This window comes from Neopelma chrysocephalum, unplaced genomic scaffold, assembly GCF_003984885.1.
Source record: "Neopelma chrysocephalum unplaced genomic scaffold, ASM398488v2 Primary Assembly neopelma1_76, whole genome shotgun sequence".
NCBI lineage: Eukaryota > Metazoa > Chordata > Aves > Passeriformes > Pipridae > Neopelma > Neopelma chrysocephalum.
This window is the reverse complement of record NW_020897737.1, coordinates 424,778-442,993: the sequence shown is the minus strand read 5'-3', so window position 1 is coordinate 442,993 and position 18,216 is coordinate 424,778. Positions and strand designations below refer to the sequence as shown.

The 18,216-nt window shown below is 37.7% G+C and overlaps 2 protein-coding genes across 5 annotated transcripts in view; one reads left to right on the top strand and one right to left on the bottom strand.

Moving 5' to 3' along the window:
* Nucleotides 1-10,916, bottom strand: part of OFD1 (OFD1, centriole and centriolar satellite protein) — a 29,959-nt gene extending 19,043 nt beyond the window's left edge. Inside the window, exons 1-11 of one of the 2 annotated variants that reach the window (XM_027688918.1) lie at nt 10,838-10,916; nt 10,616-10,717; nt 9,568-9,768; nt 8,727-8,795; nt 8,614-8,641; nt 7,760-7,867; nt 6,932-7,068; nt 4,656-4,829; nt 2,628-2,734; nt 1,623-1,742; nt 236-309 (exon numbers count right to left, since the gene is read on the bottom strand). In XM_027688918.1, the coding sequence (XP_027544719.1) occupies nt 236-309; nt 1,623-1,742; nt 2,628-2,734; nt 4,656-4,829; nt 6,932-7,068; nt 7,760-7,867; nt 8,614-8,641; nt 8,727-8,795; nt 9,568-9,768; nt 10,616-10,711 (1,114 nt within the window). In that variant the 5' untranslated portion in view covers nt 10,712-10,717; nt 10,838-10,916. Of the gene's footprint in view, nt 1-235; nt 310-1,622; nt 1,743-2,627; nt 2,735-4,655; nt 4,830-6,931; nt 7,069-7,759; nt 7,868-8,613; nt 8,642-8,726; nt 8,796-9,567; nt 9,769-10,615 lie in introns of both variants that reach the window. The other variant, XM_027688919.1, reaches the window with a different exon arrangement.
* Nucleotides 10,917-10,958: 42 nt separating this feature from the next.
* TRAPPC2 (trafficking protein particle complex 2) lies at nt 10,959-17,099 on the top strand. 3 transcript variants are annotated; one of them, XM_027688932.1, is made up of 5 exons: nt 10,959-11,016; nt 11,809-11,918; nt 13,935-14,079; nt 14,739-14,824; nt 15,704-17,099. In XM_027688932.1, the coding sequence occupies exons 2-5, from the start codon at nt 11,826-11,828 to the stop codon at nt 15,800-15,802; spliced, it is 423 nt and encodes a 140-aa protein (XP_027544733.1). In that variant the 5' UTR covers nt 10,959-11,016; nt 11,809-11,825; the 3' UTR covers nt 15,803-17,099. The 3 variants fall into 3 exon arrangements, with proteins under 3 accessions (XP_027544733.1, XP_027544734.1, XP_027544735.1); XM_027688933.1 differs by lacking the exon at nt 10,959-11,016 and adding an exon at nt 11,162-11,181; XM_027688934.1 differs by lacking the exon at nt 10,959-11,016 and adding an exon at nt 11,589-11,710.
* Nucleotides 17,100-18,216: the final 1,117 nt, after the last annotated feature.

Here is an 18,216-nt window from a genome sequence, read left to right as displayed (position 1 = left end):
CAGCCTCTGCGCAAAGCGGCAGCTTACGGTTCCCATTGTGTTCTGAACAGCAAGGAGCTGCTGACTTGTAACTGAATCCTGCTATATCTTTTTAAAATCTGTTGTGATAGCTTTTCTGTCACTTATATCACTGTTACTAACACTGTGACTGTTCAGTAACAATAGTGGTTTGGTATTTGCTAGTAAAAGCTCTAGAGATAAACAGGTACTTTATCAATCTCAGACAGATGGTTACCTTTATTTTTTTTCTCATCTTCAGTAACTTTATTGGCTCTGGCTATGTATTCTTCTTTTAATTCAAGCTGATATCTAGAAGCAAAAAGAATTATGTATTCCCAAAGTACGTGTGTACACACATGCACGGGCATTTGCGTGAACTCCAGTCTTTCCCAAACTAAACTATAATCACACAATTATTTATTGACAAAATTAATTATTGCAGAGCCACCAAAATGGTTGGAAAGGGCCCTGCCAATCACCTCATTCAACCACCTGCTCAAAAAGCAAGACTACTGCCAACTCTACAGCAGGTCATCTGTGGCTCTTCCTAGCCAAGTCTTGAAAAACCTCAAAGGATGTATGTTCCACCACCTCTCTGGATGATCTGTGCCAATGCTGCACTACTCTCCCATTAAAAATTTTTTCCCTATGTCCAAGCTAAATCTCTCCAATCACAATTTATAGCCCTGCCATATGAACTCAGAGGTCACATTTGAGAATCCAATAACTATACTGCTGGTCTTTACTAGGCCCCCTCCAGTTTCATCATGACTTTTTTGAATTGGGGAGCCAAAACCTGGGCATGGTATTCCTAGAACAGCCTTCCCCAATACCTGAAAGAGCCAATAAGTTCCCCGAGTCTGATGGCCATGCTGCTACTAATCTTACCATCATGCTGTTTGCCTCATTTGCCAGAGCGTGTTGCTGGCTCATAATCAACCTGGCATTCACTGTAACTCATCCATCTCCTCTTCAGAAATGCACTTCCTCAGTCAATTAATTTTCTCCATTTATACTACCTCATAGGGCTATTCTGCCTCAATTCTTTGAAACTATGTTCAAGCAGATGGTACCAAATAAAAGAAGGTGATCTATATCAGAGAATCCCTCTCCAAAAATGGGAAGGGGTGAAGAAGGTAAGAGCAAGCCTGTCTGTACAATGGACTAGTGTGTCTCTCACCCTGTTTCCAAGAAACATGTCACATCTCTTTCATGTTAATTTCCCCTTCGTGCCTCTTCTGCATTCATAAAACGGTCAGTTCTTTTAACTGTGGTCAAAGGAAGTCACTAATACTGTTTCAGATTCTCTTCTCTAAACATATGACTAATATCACCTCTCTTTTCCAGATATTAATACAGAATTTAAACTACAACAATAATATAACCTAAAATCAAAAGAGAATTTTTTTCTACAGCAAGCTTCTTCTGAAGCTGACAGTACGTTTTCTCTTACTAGCAAAGAGCTAAGCAATAATGTTAAGAATTCAACTAAACAAAAACATAAGCGTACATTTTCAAAGTCATTGCTCTGTTACGCTTTTCAAAAGAAATCCTATACAATTTAATATTCTGTTTTCTAAGGAAGTAGCATGCGTCCTACTAGAGAAAAAAGAAAAATTTACTTTAAGAGTTCTGTCTTCAGCCTCTGGTCATATGTTTCCTCTATGTTCTTCACAGCAACCTCTCGACGCCGAAGTGCATCATCAATAGCTTTATTTTTCTCTTCCTGAAGTTTCTGAGTGCTGTAATATCCAAAAATATATAGACCAGTTATATTATATATATAACATAATATAATATAATATAATATAATGACCAGTTATAAAGTCAAAACTTTTTGTTTTCTTTTCTACAACAACATTTATAGACATCAAAGGGTAATGTGTTTGCTTGGAATACTGTAGCAAGTTGAAATTATCATCAGAATCTGTCACTGTAGTTCATTAAGAACAAGGACATGTGACACAAACTAAATTGCCCTATTTAAAATCCAGCACTAATCAATTATGCAGCTCTTCTGGGTTAACTCTGGCTCAGTTTCCCACACCAGAAATACTTCAGAGGAGAGAGTGATGAGCAGGCTATTCTATCAGCACCCTCTGCTGGGTTGATAAAAAAACCCAAGTTTTTGTTAGCGGGATACTCGTTTTGTTCACAAACATTAAGTAGTATTGAAAATTTGACCAAAAATGGTTTAGTTATTTTTTTATTTAACTAAAGAAAACTGATCTTATTAAGGACAAATAAAAAAACTCAACTCCAAAACATAGGACTAACAAGGCAAAATATCATATATGTGACTCATGAGCATTAGGGTTACGTACTGTGTTCTTTGTTTGGGGGTTTGGTTTTTTTCTTAATTTAAGCACTTCAAAGCAAACATCTGGTTTCTTGCTCCCAAAGCAATGCTGAACCATTTTGGTTGGATGAAGTGGAATAGAAAAAAAACAAACCCAGCCTTTGTGTGGGGTATCCTGCTAATACAGTATACAACACTGCTCAAAATGTAAAATGTAACTGCTGGGATATATAATCTATTTCAACGTCATAGTAGCAGAAACATCCTGAAGCACACTTTTCAGAAAAAGGACAACAGCATCATTTATATACACCCTTCAGCAACTTACAGTTCAAATGCCTCCATCCTGTCCTTCAGTTCCGCCTCCCTGGTTCTTACGGCTTCGATATCTTTTAGCAGACTTTGTCTCTGAGCGTACACTTCCTTTGCTTCTATCTGAATCACAAAATATTATCCCTAGTTTTACTTCACACTTTATATGTGTATTCACTGTTTAACACATTCAATTTACAAGGATCTTCTTCTGGAACTGATCTTACTCCCATAAATATTAATTATAGAGTAATAATTTGAAATAACATCCCGAATCAATTGTATGTATCTTTTTGTATTCCCTTTCTACTTTTACTCTGAGTAAAAATGTTTTAAATGGAGTCACTATTGGTTACCTGTAAACACTTCTCCTTCAAGAAATAGCACTGATTAAAACTTATGTAAAAGGAAAAATTACAGAATAAATATGTTCAAACACTTGACTTTTTAAAATAAAAAATAGTTTTGTATGTTTTCACAAAACATAATTGAAAAAACAAATACCAAACTCCCTGATGAAACATGATTTAAAACTGAAACTGAGTAAACCAACAGCCTTTCAGTTTTTGCAGTTTAACTTATAGAACTCAAACAAATTGTAAAAGGGATTCTGTAAGTGATGAACGTTAATACCAAAAGTCACCTATCTTCCTATTAATAAAAATGGCTTTTATCATTCGTAAGCACAAAAGACATTATTTCTCTCCAAAGAAGTAATAAATGTCTAGGAAGAAAATTATGATTTTGCCATACAGGTGCTTATATCAAGTTTGAAAGCTGTGTGCATTTGACAGTGCTGCAAGATTCAGCTGCTGCTCCTGGCACAAAAAATAGAGCAGTTTCTCAAGCCGCATTTCCAAGTTATCACAGTGAAGGGTGAAATGACCTGACATCTTTAATGTAAATATACCTGGATTCTGTTAAAAGAATCCCTAGATATGTGAAACGTACAGTTCTCAGTGAGTTCAGAAGCTGACAAGAGAAATTATATATTCATACACAGTACTTGACAGCTATGTTGATCTAGTAATTTGTTGTGGGTTTTTTTAATTATTGAATTAATTTCACACCCACAAAAGAAGACTGAAAGCATAAAATAGATGGTTTTCTTGTAAGCTTCTAAGGACATAACCATGAAATAAATTCATGGCACAGTGACAAATTGTTTAATAATATAATAATACAAAAATCTATACAGAAACCTGTATGACTTCTTCGTTAACCAATACCACGTGTTCTCAGGGAAAAAAAACAAGACACAAACAAAACCATAAAACCACCACAACAAAGCAAAAATATGGTTAGCATTTGTGGATGACTGTTACTTGGATATGAAGGTCTGCTGCAGACAGCAGGGGGGTAGCCAGGCAAACAGGCAACAGGAGAGCAAACAAACTATTCTCTCAAAGACTGAGTTAATAGAGACTGAGATAAGCAATTTAGAACTACATACAAATTATTGTGCGCTGTAGTAACAGTTACTACCCTGGCAAAACACCAAGAATTAACAGCCCAAAGGAGTAACTCATCAACACAAAAGTGTTCAAAGTAACAAACAGAGATGCCAGCTTACAGTACAGACAGTGGCTATTCAAAATATTCAAGGTATAAAGACAAACAGAAACGCTCTACCTGTACCCTACAGGCTATGTATTCCCTTTAGGTTAAGTCCTTCTCAGCAGTTAAAAGAACTCAGATTTTAAATAAAAACCATGTTCAACTTTCCATGAAAAAAAATAAAATCAGTGATCTGAATTCAGTAAAACTATTAAAACAGACTTTAAAGTCTTTATTACATTTAGATCCTTCAATCCCAGCTTCCAGAACTGTTCCTTTTCTAGCCACCTCTACTCAGGTATTTAACCATATTCATTCTTGCAGTTGCTAAATTAATTCCCCTATTTATGAGAACAAAAGTAAATTCAAAGTTTTCCTAATAAGCCAAGTAAGATCTGAAGGTAAATCTCCCAAAGACAAAAGAACAGTTTCACCAACTCGCTGAATCATTTTTAATAGATTAAGAAAAAAATACTTGGAACTTTACCTCTTGTTGCTTTTGAAGCCTCTCAATAGCATTCTTTTCACGAGAAATCAAGGCTTCAGACTTTGCTTGATGTGTCTTCTCTAACTCGTGACGCAGTTCAGAGATTTCTTTCTGGGTCTGCACTTTCTCCTCCATTTTAACCTTTGCTATTTCAACTTCTTTAAAATGTTCCAGCTTTTACATAAAGGAGGAAGAGAGGGCTAAGCAGGGTCATTTTAGAATTGACAAAGACAATCCCCTCTAAGACAATTCTAAATTTCACTTAGAAAATCTAGTTAGGAAACCATAATTTGATAAAAATTAATTACTGTGATAAAAGTATCTTAGCAGGACATACTACCTGCATATCTCACATAGTTTTCTTGTGTTCATCCGGCATCCCATTAAAGCAGATCTTACACAAAACTATTAACTTTAGACAAGAGCAAAATAGAGACCTATGAAGAAAAACACACTGCAGATATGATATTCTGCTTGGATTAAGGAAAGGGCACACTCTGTAATTCCTCTTCTGACACTGTCTCTATTCTTGCCCCTTTCCCAAAGAACCACTTTTGACTAGTGATTCAAAAAATGGTTAGAAGCAGACCAATCCTGCATTGCTCAGCAACCACAGAAATTCATCTGGACTGGCATAAAAAATGCAGAACATGTAACTCCACATAAAGAGAGATTCCACAATCAGGTTACAGTCCTGATTCACTGACTTCTAAGAACAATTGAAAATAAAAGTAAATGCACACAAACAGGAAGGTATGAATCCTGCAACTGCACAGAAGAATTGTAGGGAACTGACTCCATACAGTGTGTGAAATACAATGTATGCAAGAACAAATGGGATTATAAAGAATTACAATAAAAATTTGGATGACAAGGGAAAGCAAGCATACAAGATAAGAAAATGTAAGGAAAAAACGAGCAAAAGAATAAAAAGAGAATGACGGAAAAATTGTGAGACTGAAGAAAAGATTAAAGAGGGGAAAAAGCACAGAAGCAATGTCTAATCAAGGAATTCGGGTCTGTGGGCATAAATTTTATGACAAATTAAGAAACAGTGAGACAGTACAGCACCACTTGTATACAGACAAAGTCGATTAGAAATGTCTTACAGTAATTCACCCCACATTGTTAAGGAATTCAAGTAAAGTCAACTGAATTTAGAACAGATTTATACCTGGTTAAGATTCTAATCTCCTTTCTTACAACTGGTTTGCTTAAACTGATACAAACTTAACAATACACAAATGATCATGTTTTACATGATAATTTGACACAGATAGTGACAGTTAGGGAATAAAGACTAAATGAAAAACGAAAGTAAAATACATTGGCAGTTTTAATTCTGCATCCTTCTACTTGTCTAGGTGAATAAATATGACTACATTGATTTCCTCAAACAGCTTATATGCAGCTGAGTGCCTTTAAAAGTGTGTCTAAGAATTCTGATTATTAGATTATATTTTTATATCCCAATAAACTACTGATCTTGATAGAAACTAACTAAAAAAATTATTTAAATGAACTACAGTTAATTTTTTCTATCTAAATAAACAGTTGATTTTGACAGAAACTAATGGAAAAGAAAAAGATGTATTTAAATGAATTGCAGTATATTCTTTCTGCTACATTTTTCAGATACAGGGATTATCGAAGGATTACACAACAAAATTCTAATTTTATTCCCAAAATGAAGGAAAACTCTCTAAAAGAGCTGTCTTCAATTAGAGGAAGAAAAAAAACCCACAGAAATAATTAATAATACTGTCTGTTATGACTTTAGTGTTTCTGTGCAATGCTTTGAAATACTATGCAAATTCTCACCAGTATTAAAAAGTAACTATCTGCCAAGCCACAGAGCAGCAAATCACAGCTCTCAGTTGCTATGCATTATATTGAAATTCAAGCTTCAAAATCATAACTGGTAAGGAAAATAATTAACATGACTAAGCAGAGTAAACATTTCTCCATAAAACAAAATAATCAAAGAGCAAATAAAATTTATCAAATTAAAACAACCAGAGTAAGTAAATGTTTTCTTACAAATCAACATCAGAATAAAAAGCTTAACATTCTATGCACATGTAACAAAAAAGGGAGATTGGAAATATACACGTTATATCATCAAATTAACAACTGATATTGGATTAACTTAACCTTTTGTGCTTGCTGTAACTATTAGATGTTTAATTTCAGTTTACTTTAAGTATTAAAAGTTTGCAATGTGCAAAGTCAAAATTAACAAATGTCTCCCCCAAATTCATAGACCAGAGTTATACCTTTTGATGCATTTCTGCTTGAAGCTGCTTCTCTATTTCTTTTCTATATTCATGAAGTTTTACTTCTAAAGATTCGTATTTCTGATGTTGGGGATAAGAGTCTGCAAACTGCTCATCAATCAGCTGAAGCTTCTCAGCTATAAAAAAGGCAACATATCCACCATAATTTAAAAAAGTCACCACAGTTATCTTACCAAAAACTGTAGGAATCCGTCTCTATGCAGGATGTTCCTCAGCTTATCTAAGTAGCGCTATCCTAGAAACACTTGCGTGCTACAAAAGCAGAGGCAGGACAGAAATGCCATTGATCTGCTTTATGCCACACAACACATATCTAGGAGGAGGCACTTAGCTGTTTAGGCACTATTTGTGGTATTACATAGTCATTCATCCTCTTTTCCATGGGTGGACTAGAATTTTTAGCTTTTTTGTAATAATATACTAACAACAGCATTCATAATTCAAGAACTCCCAATCTACGTGTAACTTGCACTGAAAAACTCATAGAAGGAGAAGCAAGGCACACATTTACAATTACGTTTTCTAGAACATATTTCAACACATAACATTTACAGTCCATCTGTCATAACTAAATGTCCAAGAAAACACCTGAGTGAATTAAAAAAAAAAATCTTAAAAAGACTCTTGCCTTTTTAAAGAAAATTTAGAAATTCCATGTACTAGTGATAGACATGACCTTCACTTATTATTACTTTAGGCTACATTTGAATAAGTAATGAAAGCATACCATTCATACAATACATAAATCCACACCATTTATCAATATGAAAGTATTTGGGCAGACTTGCTTGCACAGGCTGCACTTACCAAGAGATTCTCTATAAGGAGGCACTGAGGTTGTCTGAGTTTCTGTGTTATGAGTTTCCTTATTCAGATGATGCTCTGTAAGTCCGATTAAAATCTGCATAAGAAAACCTGGCAAGATCCAATAGATCAATTAGTTCTCATTTCATGACAAAACTGAATTTGAGCCTGTAATTAACAAAGTAATTTTCAATTTACAAGAAAACCTACTTGATTTATAGAAAGAACAAGTATTTAAGTAAACTATTGTGGTTTTATTATAAGCATGATCCACTTCACCTCATTCAGCAAAAGCTGTCCTTTTGCAACTTTTCCTCCCATCCATGTCTCTGTCTCTTTCACTCCCAAGGTCAGTTGAGAGTGAAGATTATTACTACTTAATTATGAAGCTATTTTAGGTTATACAGTATAGCTAGGTTTCATCATGCAGACATAAGAATTATTTCTTATTCAAAACAATGGAAAGTAAATTAAACCTGTAACTAGTTTTGAAGTACATTCTGCAAGCTAATAAAGTATTATAAACACAACCCAAAATCTGAGTTTGCCAAAGGGAGTGTGAAAAGCTTCCAAAGAGCATTATATTTAATACCTGATTACAGATTTTTCTCATGTTTCTAATGTTCAAGTCATTTATTTTGTAAGTGAATGTTAACACCTAATCCATGCCACAAATAGGAGCTGGATAATCCTGAAATATAACATTCATCACCCTAGTGTACTTCAAAATCCAACTGAATCCATATTATTCCATACCAACATGCACTCAAGAAATCTGAATTTTTATTGCTCACATCTTAACAAAAATGAAGCTAACACATTTATCCTTGTCTGCATCATATACAAATATCTTGTACCTTTATTTTCCTTCTGGGTTCCTGAAGTCTGTAAGAAAGAAAAGAAGTTTTAGCCAGTCTATTTTCATCAACGCTGTAATTTAAGCTTATTTTCAAAATCAAAATAACTTTACCAGTGATTTGTAAAGACTGGACTTTGGACTGATCCTCATTAAGTGAAGAAGGTCTTGCATAGTCCACAGCTTTGGGGAAAAGTGAGAAAAGGTAAACTGATTGAAAATAATTTCAAATATGTAACAGGCCCTATTTTACAGTTGTACAATGTTTTCCATTCATGTAAGATCTATTTATCGTGTTGTAAAATCATCCAGAGGCTGCTGTTCTAGTACTACATTTACATATCTCCCCTACTTAAGACATACAGCAGCCAGTACGTAGCTTTATGATCAGCTGAAGCTCTGAAAAGATAGTTTTGTTTTCTCCCCACCCTAGATACATGCCCTTGCTACTTTCCTTGCCTCTTTTCTTCATTTATCATACAAGTCAGATGAGCTCACTGACCCAAATGACAACTAACTACTCACCAGGTCAAGAAATTAATTTTCAGTTAGAAACAACTTCACCCTATCACAGACTTACAGAGAAGAAACAAAGAAAAGGCAAGGACTGCCCTTTTCAGCCACACTTTGTAGTTAGAACAGCTTGAACTGACCAGGAACCACAGTTTCAGGACACTGAATGGCCAAACAAGCTTTTACCAGGATCAGTTCCCCAAACACTCTGCCACACAGCCAGACTGTAGCTACATCTTTCCAGAACAGCATCGTTACCTTATTGCCAGTTTAAAGTATTCATGAAAATGGCCCTGAGTAATGAAATGTTTTATGGAGATCATCAGAAGGTGTACTTGTGTTTGTACTTCCCTATCACTAAATTTTTTTCAATTGTTGGAATACGACAACCCCCAGGAAGTAAAGCTTAGACATCATGGAAGAGGCAAATTACTGAACTTACCTTTTTCTTCTCCAATCCACTTTCTGGAAAGAAAACTGAAAGTGAATACTCGTAGCCACATCTCTGTAGATGATCTGCCACCAGACTGTTGGAAGCTGTGATCAAAAGTGAACTGTCATCGCTTGGAACCGTCTGTGGCTGAAGTTCTCCACTCAAAATTGGGTGCATTAGTTCATGGATGAGCTGGTTTCGGAGTTGTGTCTGATACAGAAAAAACACTGTATTCTCAGTTTACATGTTACTCAATGAGAGTTTTAATTTTTCAAAATCTAGGGTGAGTCTCATTTTACCTGTACAACCCACATAACAGAACAGGGCAGAGTAATTTTTGGCAAAATATGGAAGTGCACTTGGGACACCATGCCTTTCTTCAAAACACTCTTAACTGTGGATACAGTAATCCCTGACTTTCCCTCAAGATCTATGTAGGGCTGAAAAGAAGTATTGTTCTCAGTCAAGAGCTCACATAAATACCACTCTCCTACCCCCCAGTTTAATTTTCCAATCGCTGCTTTCCTGTTCTCCTTCCCTCTGGTTTAAAGCCTGCCTGATGTGGCCTCAATTGCAGGTGTACCTGGAACCCTCACTAGTCCCCTTTTGAGTCTCACATCAAGAAGCTGCTAATGCCATCATAAAGGAGATGAGAAAACAAACAGAAAATTCAATTTAATATCGATTATTTTGTAGGAAAGCAAAAGGGTACTATTCAAACAAGCTTAGAGGCACTAATAATAATTAAATGGCATTTTTTCATTATATATTTGCATTCTATGAGTTAAAAGAAAGAAAAAAGTAACCTAAAATGAGAAAATCTCCCTCCTGTAAAAGGAGGAAATAATAATTTTCATTATATAGTTATACAAATTGTTTATAGCATACTAACAGATCACGACAGAAACAGAGTTTTAAGCTTTCAAAAGCAGGTATGCAACCGCGACACAAAAAATAATACATTAGTGGAGAGAGTGAGACATTTGTATTCGGCGTGGCTTTCACTGCTCTCAGTGTTAAGCAGTACAGCGGATCACAGGCAGCACACAAAGCACACCTTAAGTGTGTCCAGCACGCCTCGGCTCTTAAAAGTCTGATACAGCCTTTTCCGGAGCTCCTCTTGGGACAGCGCCTCCCTTTCAACCGAAGCCATCCTGCCCTACAACACCGGGGGGAGAAAAAGGGGCATTAATGACTCCCAGCTCGACCCACGGCCAGTGAAACGCCGAGCGCCGCCCCAGCCTCCCCCTCAGGCTTTCCCAGGGCAGCCTCCCCCTACCCACAGGGAGCGGGGCCGGGGAGCACCGCCCGGCTCCTCCCGGTACGGCCGGGCAGGGGCGCCGGTCGCGGCGCGGCCCCGGCGGCCGCTGCGCCGTCACGGAAGCGCCGGATGGGGCGGGCGGAGCGCGGCGCTTCCGGGCGGCCGCGGGCAGCCGGGACGGATCATCGCGGCGAGGGGTGAGCGGCGGGACCGGGCGGGACCCTGCGGTCCTTCCCCTGGGGGGCGGCGGGACGGCTCATCCCTCCTGGGTAACTGCGGAGTGCCCGGGGATGGGGCCGCGGGACTGCCCCACGGCCGCTGTGTGCGAGGGAGGACGGCGGCCCTTCCCCTTCCTGCTGCCTGTGAGCGGGGTCCGGGGAGAGACAGGCGAGGAGGTTCCTCGGAGGCGGTGCCCCGCGTTACTGCGTGGGATCGCCGCGTCCAGGTGGCTGAGGGGGCTGTCAGGGGGTAAATCATCAGTGAGCGGTGCAGGGGGCGTTTGTAGGTACCAGTAAAGAGGTTCACTTCCAGGAGATGTTTAGCTTTCTAAGGATATTTTCCCCCCAGAATCATAGAACGGGGAAGGTCGGAAGGGACCACAGTGGATCAATTGGTCCAACCTCCCTGATCAGGCGGGGTCATCCCAGAGCATGTGGCACAGGTTTGCATCCATAGTATTCTTGAATATCTCCAGTGAGGAAGACTCCACAACCTCTCTGGGCAATCTTTTCAGTGCACGGTCACCCACACAGTAAAGAAGTTCTTCCTAGTGTTCAGGTGGAACTTCCTGTGCATCAGCTTCTGCCTGTTGCCTCATGTCCTGGTAGTTGGCACTACTGGCTCCATCCTCTTCATATGCATACCTAAGTGTTTATCTTTCTTCAGCCTCTGGTAAATACGAACAGGAAGCATGTTGGCTAATTTTTAGGATCACTTCTACGCGGACTAATATATAGACTCATCAGCATGTCTGGGTTTTTTTTGGTAAGGAGCACTATTGTGAAGAATGTCTGGAAGTTTCTACTTCGTGATAGTTGGTCATCATGATAATCCCATATTTGAAATGGAATTTCTGCCTCCTGGAAAAGTAGAGTCTAAGGTATGTTTTTTCCCCTGTGACATTCCTATGATGTAATTACAGTGCATGTTATTGTATAGTTTTACAGTGTATTAGAAACACAACCAGCATGTTATTAGAAGTAGTATCTACTGTTTTCTGTTTGGTTTTGGGGTTTTTTTTACCAGAAACTTTGTCATAGGGAGTAATACTCTGGAGTTCTCAAGTCTCTTAAAAATCTTTGTCAGATCATACTAGTTTTTCATAAAACACATCTTCCTTAAATATTTGCTGCTATATGTTATAGAATATATATCCTAGTTATGCTTTGGTAATTTCTCTTAGTGTGTAGAGGTTTTATAATAGCTGTTCATTAACTACTTAATTTTAAGGCATTTCTATACAGTAATAAAGTAAAGTAAGGAACATAAATCTGAAAGCTCCTTCATTTTTTATGCTATAAAATATTTTTTAATCATCTTCACTAGTCATACTTGCTTTTAAGTAAGAAAAGCTTAAAACTTGTATTGATAAATAAAGACTTTGAAAACATCAGAAATGTAAGACTACTCAATCAGTAGTGTTTCCAGTGGGAAAAGAACAAATCTATGCATAGTGATATTACATGCAAGAAAAAACAGACTTCAGAATAAAAGTACGTGAATCTGTGAGTGTATCCAAAAGTGGAAGTGTGTGCTGTCACTGATTTGAACTGCATGGCATCATCTGTATTTTGAGCTAGTGTCCCATAATAGATCATAAATAAGGCTACTCAGACTAGACTTAGTGGGAGGGTGTGTCAGATTGTGGAAAAATTCATTTTCTGTATTCTGCTAATGGAAATAACTTGGCTCAGGTAAGCTTCTTGTCTGACTGAGCTTGGAGTACTAATTTTGGTCCTAAGAATCTAAACTTGATGTGCATTGAAGGAGAACGAGTAGACATTGATATGTTTTGCAACTATTACGCCTGTTTCTGAGGCATGCCCCTGCAGTGAATTCAGTGGCAATGCACACCCCCTAAGGCAAGAGGTTTGCATACTGTATGCGGTGAATCAGCAGAAGCTTTTGCCCCTTTAACTTTGCTACCTAGTCTCTTCCTCAGTATGGCTTAATGGAACTTGCAAAGCTGTTAATGGACTGAGCCATACCTGATTTGTGGGAAAAACTGAGGTGACGATGGCAGTAACAGCATCCCTGTATTATGAGAAACAGTGCAAGACTACTTATTTTTCCAGTCTAATAAAAGCTTACAGTATCGTTCTGTTCTGTATCTCTTCTTGGCAGATGTCTTCTGGTGTTGTAGGTCTTTGCCTACACAGCTCTTTAGTGATAGGGCCAAACACTGATCACTCTCATGAAGACCATTGATGTTTATTGTAGGAAGAGATGCAATTTACTTTTGTAAGCACATATTTAATACTAGTTGCAGGATGTTTTTCTGCACTAGGTTTTAGGAAAAGGAAGACCTCCAAAACAGTAAAACAATCCTGTTTCTAAGTAAATAACATGAAAAGAACAAAATCTTTAGGTGATGTTATCAGGACACCTGTCCTCTGTACCTCTCTGCTTTCCCCATCTGTGCCCCTGATTTTACACATTGTAACCTATTGTTCAATTTCTGCCAAATTTGACAGAAACTGCTGCATTGGTGTAAATGTTGCAAAAATAGGTGTCTCGAAGGAAGAGAAAAATACATACCAGGGCCTTTCTTGTGGAATGAGTTAGCAGTGGAAGTTTACCCATTGGTAAACAAAAGAATTCATGCTTGAATTCATTCCTGAGCGATAAATATAGGCTTTATTGGTTCTGCTGCTCTCAAGACTGGTTTTGTGATGACCAGTGTTTTTGTGATATTATGATGACCTTTTTTCTTCCTTGAATCATGACAATATATACTCGTTTAATTTAATTACGGGATGGCACATGTGGCAGAAAAGTAGGGTATATGTAACTATGTAACTTGAGCACTGGTTGTTTAGCAACTTGAGCAAATTATTGTTTATATTTCACTCCTTTCACTGAATTACTAATCCTCTGTCTTCTGGGAATACATTAGGATGATCATCGTCATCTCAACCAGTTCATTGCCCATGCTGCTCTTGACCTAGTGGATGAGAATATGTGGCTTTCTAACAACATGTATCTGAAGACTGTGGACAAGTTTAATGAATGGTTTGTTTCTGCTTTTGTCACAGCTGGACATATCCTTTCCTATTCTCTTTCCTTATATTTCTATAGGAAAAGCCTTTCACAAGAAAGACATAAAATGAGTTTGGAGCAGTTTCTCTGGCTATTCACTGTTGTTGTTAGAGTCACCAGCTTCAGGAAGAACTGTGTTGGGAGGCACAGCAGCTGTTTCAAACTGGGAACAGTTGGAAAGGTGGATTTTTACTTCTGGAGGAGCTGAAATAGCCTAATGAAATATGGAGCTCACATGGACTAGAGGAGAGAAGTATGAGAGGGTCTAAGCAAGCTTATATGATTCTCTGTTCCAACCCCTTTGATTGTGCTAGAGAGGAGAGGTGGGGATGAACATGCTTGGTGTCAATCACACCAGTTGTGAAAATGCAGTGTCAAGGCTTAATCTGCCAGGTAGTCCTGGCAGCGTTTGTGGAGAAACATTTGTTATACATAGCAAATAACATTGAATGTAATTTTAACCTTAGGGGTATATGGCAAAGGTTCAGAGAGTGTCATCCACATTCAGAAATATATACTTCTTTAAATGCTTCCTCCTATGAGTCACTGCTATTTCATGTACAGCTAAACATATATGCAGAATTAGGTGTAAATGCTTATCTCAGGATATGTTACATATCTCTTTTCTTCTTGAAAGTTCTATTTTCCTTAATTGCTGTACATATGAGATTTATAATGCTTCATGATGTAAGGCTAGAAGATGGAATTAAGAACTTCTTTAATGATGTATATGAGCTGTATATAAAGGTAAGAACCCACTTCTTATGGTCTTGCTGCAGTACTTTTAAGTGTGTTCTGCTGTATGTGGTCAGGCACACGTGTTTTAGCACGTTTTCTCATGGGGGCCAGTGTAAGTGGAGAAGAACCCGTCCACATCAACCAGAGTTGGTAACGTGTGACACAAAGGCTTTGTTTTGCATTAAACAGAGTAGATTTTTCTAAATTGTTATAAACTGTGCTCTTTTAGACTTTACTCTTCATTTTAGTCCAGTGGTTTTTTCACAGAATAGAATGGGTTGGAAGGGACCTTAAAAATCATCTCGTTCCAACCCCCTGCCATGGCAGGGACACCTTCCACAAGACCAGGTTGCTCAAAGCCCCACACAACCTGACCTTGAACGGTTCCAGGGATGGGGCATCCACAGCTGCTCTGGGCAACAGAGAAGTTGGGAGGCAACTTCTTTTGAGGCATTTTGGGGCAGTATTGTGTCATTAATGGTGATAAAAAAGGAAAGGACTGTTCTACAAAGCCTGGCAGCAGTGCTTTGCTCTCAGAACATGTAGCCCTGTTCTCACATCCCAGTGGTATTTCCACTAGATGGGGTAATGGCAAAGTGTCATGGGAAGCATCACAATCTCAGCCTCCCCTAGGCACTCAAATGATGCTCATTTCCAAAAGAGAAATTTCAACTGGTGTTGTGATGCATTTGTTCTGAGGAACTGGTTCTAGGGGATGGCTCTGCACATATATGGGAAGAATGCAAGGGCCTGGAAAGAAAGGACTGTTTAGAAGTTCTGTGCTCTTTGTGGCACTAAATAGGCCAAAAGCTAGTAGTAGATTTCACCTAAGTGACATTTTCCAGGGCTGGATTTGTGCTTATTGATAAGTTTTTCTTCTTTCCCCAGTTTGCAATGAATCCATTTTATGAACTCAATTCTCCTATTCGATCTACTGCCTTTGAAAGGAAAGTCCAGTTCCTTGGGAAGAAACACCTTTTAAGCTGAATAAATAAATTCGCTGAGTGAGTGTTTTTCCATATTTTCCTGACTGTTTGAACTGTTATTCTTCTGGTTAGTTCCCTGCATGTTTGAGATTCATCTTCTGAAGACTGACAAATTGGGTGCTGAAGGAACTTTTTCTTTTTGACGGTACAGATAAGAGCAGCCAAACTTCTCTGGTTAAAATACGTATCTTAAGAAGTTTCCTTTTATGTGGTATGAAGAAGTTTTAAAATGTCAGAGGCTGCACAGGTACAAACTAAGACATGTGGGTGTCAATGCATATGCGAAGTGTAAGCCTCTTACACAGGGTAGGAGGAAATCAGATCTAAATGCAAAAGATGTCTCCACCTATCTGAATTAATATGAGTAAATGAGAATTCTTGACTGAAAAACAGTGTGGTTAATTTTGTTATAAACTTTGCTACTTGCATTCCTTCGCTAGAAAACTTACTCTGCAGACTAACCAGACTAACTTTACACTTTGTGATAGTAAATCAGGTTTCTATTTATTAATGTGTAATTGTGTGTATATAAATGCTCAATAAAAACAAAACAGGATAGACAGAAAAGCTGTCTCCAGTATTTCAAGAAGCTCTGAGAAAAAAACTTAAAGTTTAAAAGCTTATAATTTCCAATTTACCATATGTTTAGTGCAATACATGTTTAGCTGCAGTATTGCATCAATGAAGTGAATGAAGTAGACCAGAACAGCCATGCCTACCGACATTAATTCTAATTCACGCACAAAACCCCCTCAAACTAAATTTACCTGTTTAAACGCACTCCTTTCCATTATTTTTCAAGGACTGACAACTTTCTTTTTGCAAATATATTTAGAGTAGGATCTTTGAACCATGAAACACCATTTGTTGAAGTTTCAGAAACGCATTATTTGGCCTGTCTGGCTCCTATTCCATTGTAAAACGTGTTAGAAACCCTTTTGCAAAACTTACCATCATTCCAAAACAGTAATTTTTAATATGGCATATATGTACCTAATATTTTGCTCAGGTTTACAATCCTTTAAGTATTCTGTTCCTTTTTGCAGCAAGTCTGTATAAGCTATCTTCTTGTACTTTTTTTTAAATGTCTGAAAAGTAATTTCCAAAGGAAGTGGCATGGTGTTTTAAGAAGTACATTTTGCATAGTCTGTATAATTAAAGGGACTACATATATGTGCTATAAATGTTATTATTTCTACACTTACTGCTACACTGGCACTGTAAAATATACCATGAGGAAAAAAGAACATGATATAAAGATTCCAGTATTTACCTTAAATAAAACATGGAATGATGCAGTATGTATGCGTGTTGAGTATACTTGAAGTGATTTAGAAGAAAACTAGGTAACCACGGTAACATTACCTGGTGGGGTGGCAAGTGAAGATGGGAATGCTTGTCTTTGCAATGTTATTTCATGCAAACTGCATTTTGGTAATATCATGTAATTTTATATAAGTCAACTTATTTTTATTTTTTTTCTATATACATGAAAGGAACAGCAGCACACTTGAGGTAAAGCATTCTTGCTCATAATAATAAGGAGCAGCTGTTGTTTTCTGCGTCCTCCCCAGTAGGTTCTTCCAGCTGGTTGTAAAAATACTAACAATTAAGATTCACTGAAGAAATACTTAAGTTAAATAATCACATACATAGCAGTAAAAAAAGGCTTGGCAAGGATGGAGGAATAGTGCCAACAGTTCCCATCACTTACAGAAACTGTGCATTTTTTAATAACTTTATTCATTGCTGTAGTAGGACATTAAGTAAAATGAAAGCATTTTTTTTCTTGCCTGATCTCTGGAGGCAGTTAGCCAAATGGTGCCTGTTCTTATGCCCCCAATACATCTTTCCCTCTTTCTTCTGAATATAGAAATTGTAGATGGGAAATGCAGTCTCATGTCCATCTAGGCTTTATGAAAAAAGACTGTTACTGACCACAGGAATGGGAGAATTATGTCCTAACACTTCATTTATCATTATAGAGTTTGTGGTTGAGGAGCACTGTCTTGTGACAACTTTCCAGGGCCTTGGCCAGGTAGCTCTAAGTTCTCTGTGCATGGAGGAACACCTGTTTATGCTTTCTACAAGGTTCTATTTCTGTTTAGGTAACCTGTCATATGAATTAAAGGAAGATCCATTTGAGGTAAGAGAGGCTGTTGGAAGAAGCAGCCTGGTTCTGGCAGCAGTCTTATGCTAAGCATTGATACAGTTTGCTGTGACATGAGCTGTCAGTTGCCCCGGCTAGTTTCTTCTGCCCCTTCCCATTCTGCTCTCTGTTCTAACAAGCATAGCTTTCAGCAGTCCCACCAATCTGCCACAACACTATTTTTTGCTCCTCATTTTCAAGGACATCTGGAACTCTACATACATGTTATACAGTATGTTCTGTCACTCTACAGAACTCTAAATAAC

What these genes read in the sequence shown, in the direction of transcription:
- TRAPPC2 (XM_027688932.1), top strand. Translation starts at nt 11,826, where the DNA reads ATGTCTGGAAGTTTCTACTTCGTGATAGTTGGTCATCATGATAATCCC. An exon ending in CTGGAAAAGTAGAGTCTAAG is followed by an intron (nt 11,919 to 13,934) that starts GTATGTTTTTTC and finishes GGAATACATTAG; the next exon opens with GATGATCATCGTCATCTCAA. An exon ending in TATATGAGCTGTATATAAAG is followed by an intron (nt 14,825 to 15,703) that starts GTAAGAACCCAC and finishes TTCTTTCCCCAG; the next exon opens with TTTGCAATGAATCCATTTTA.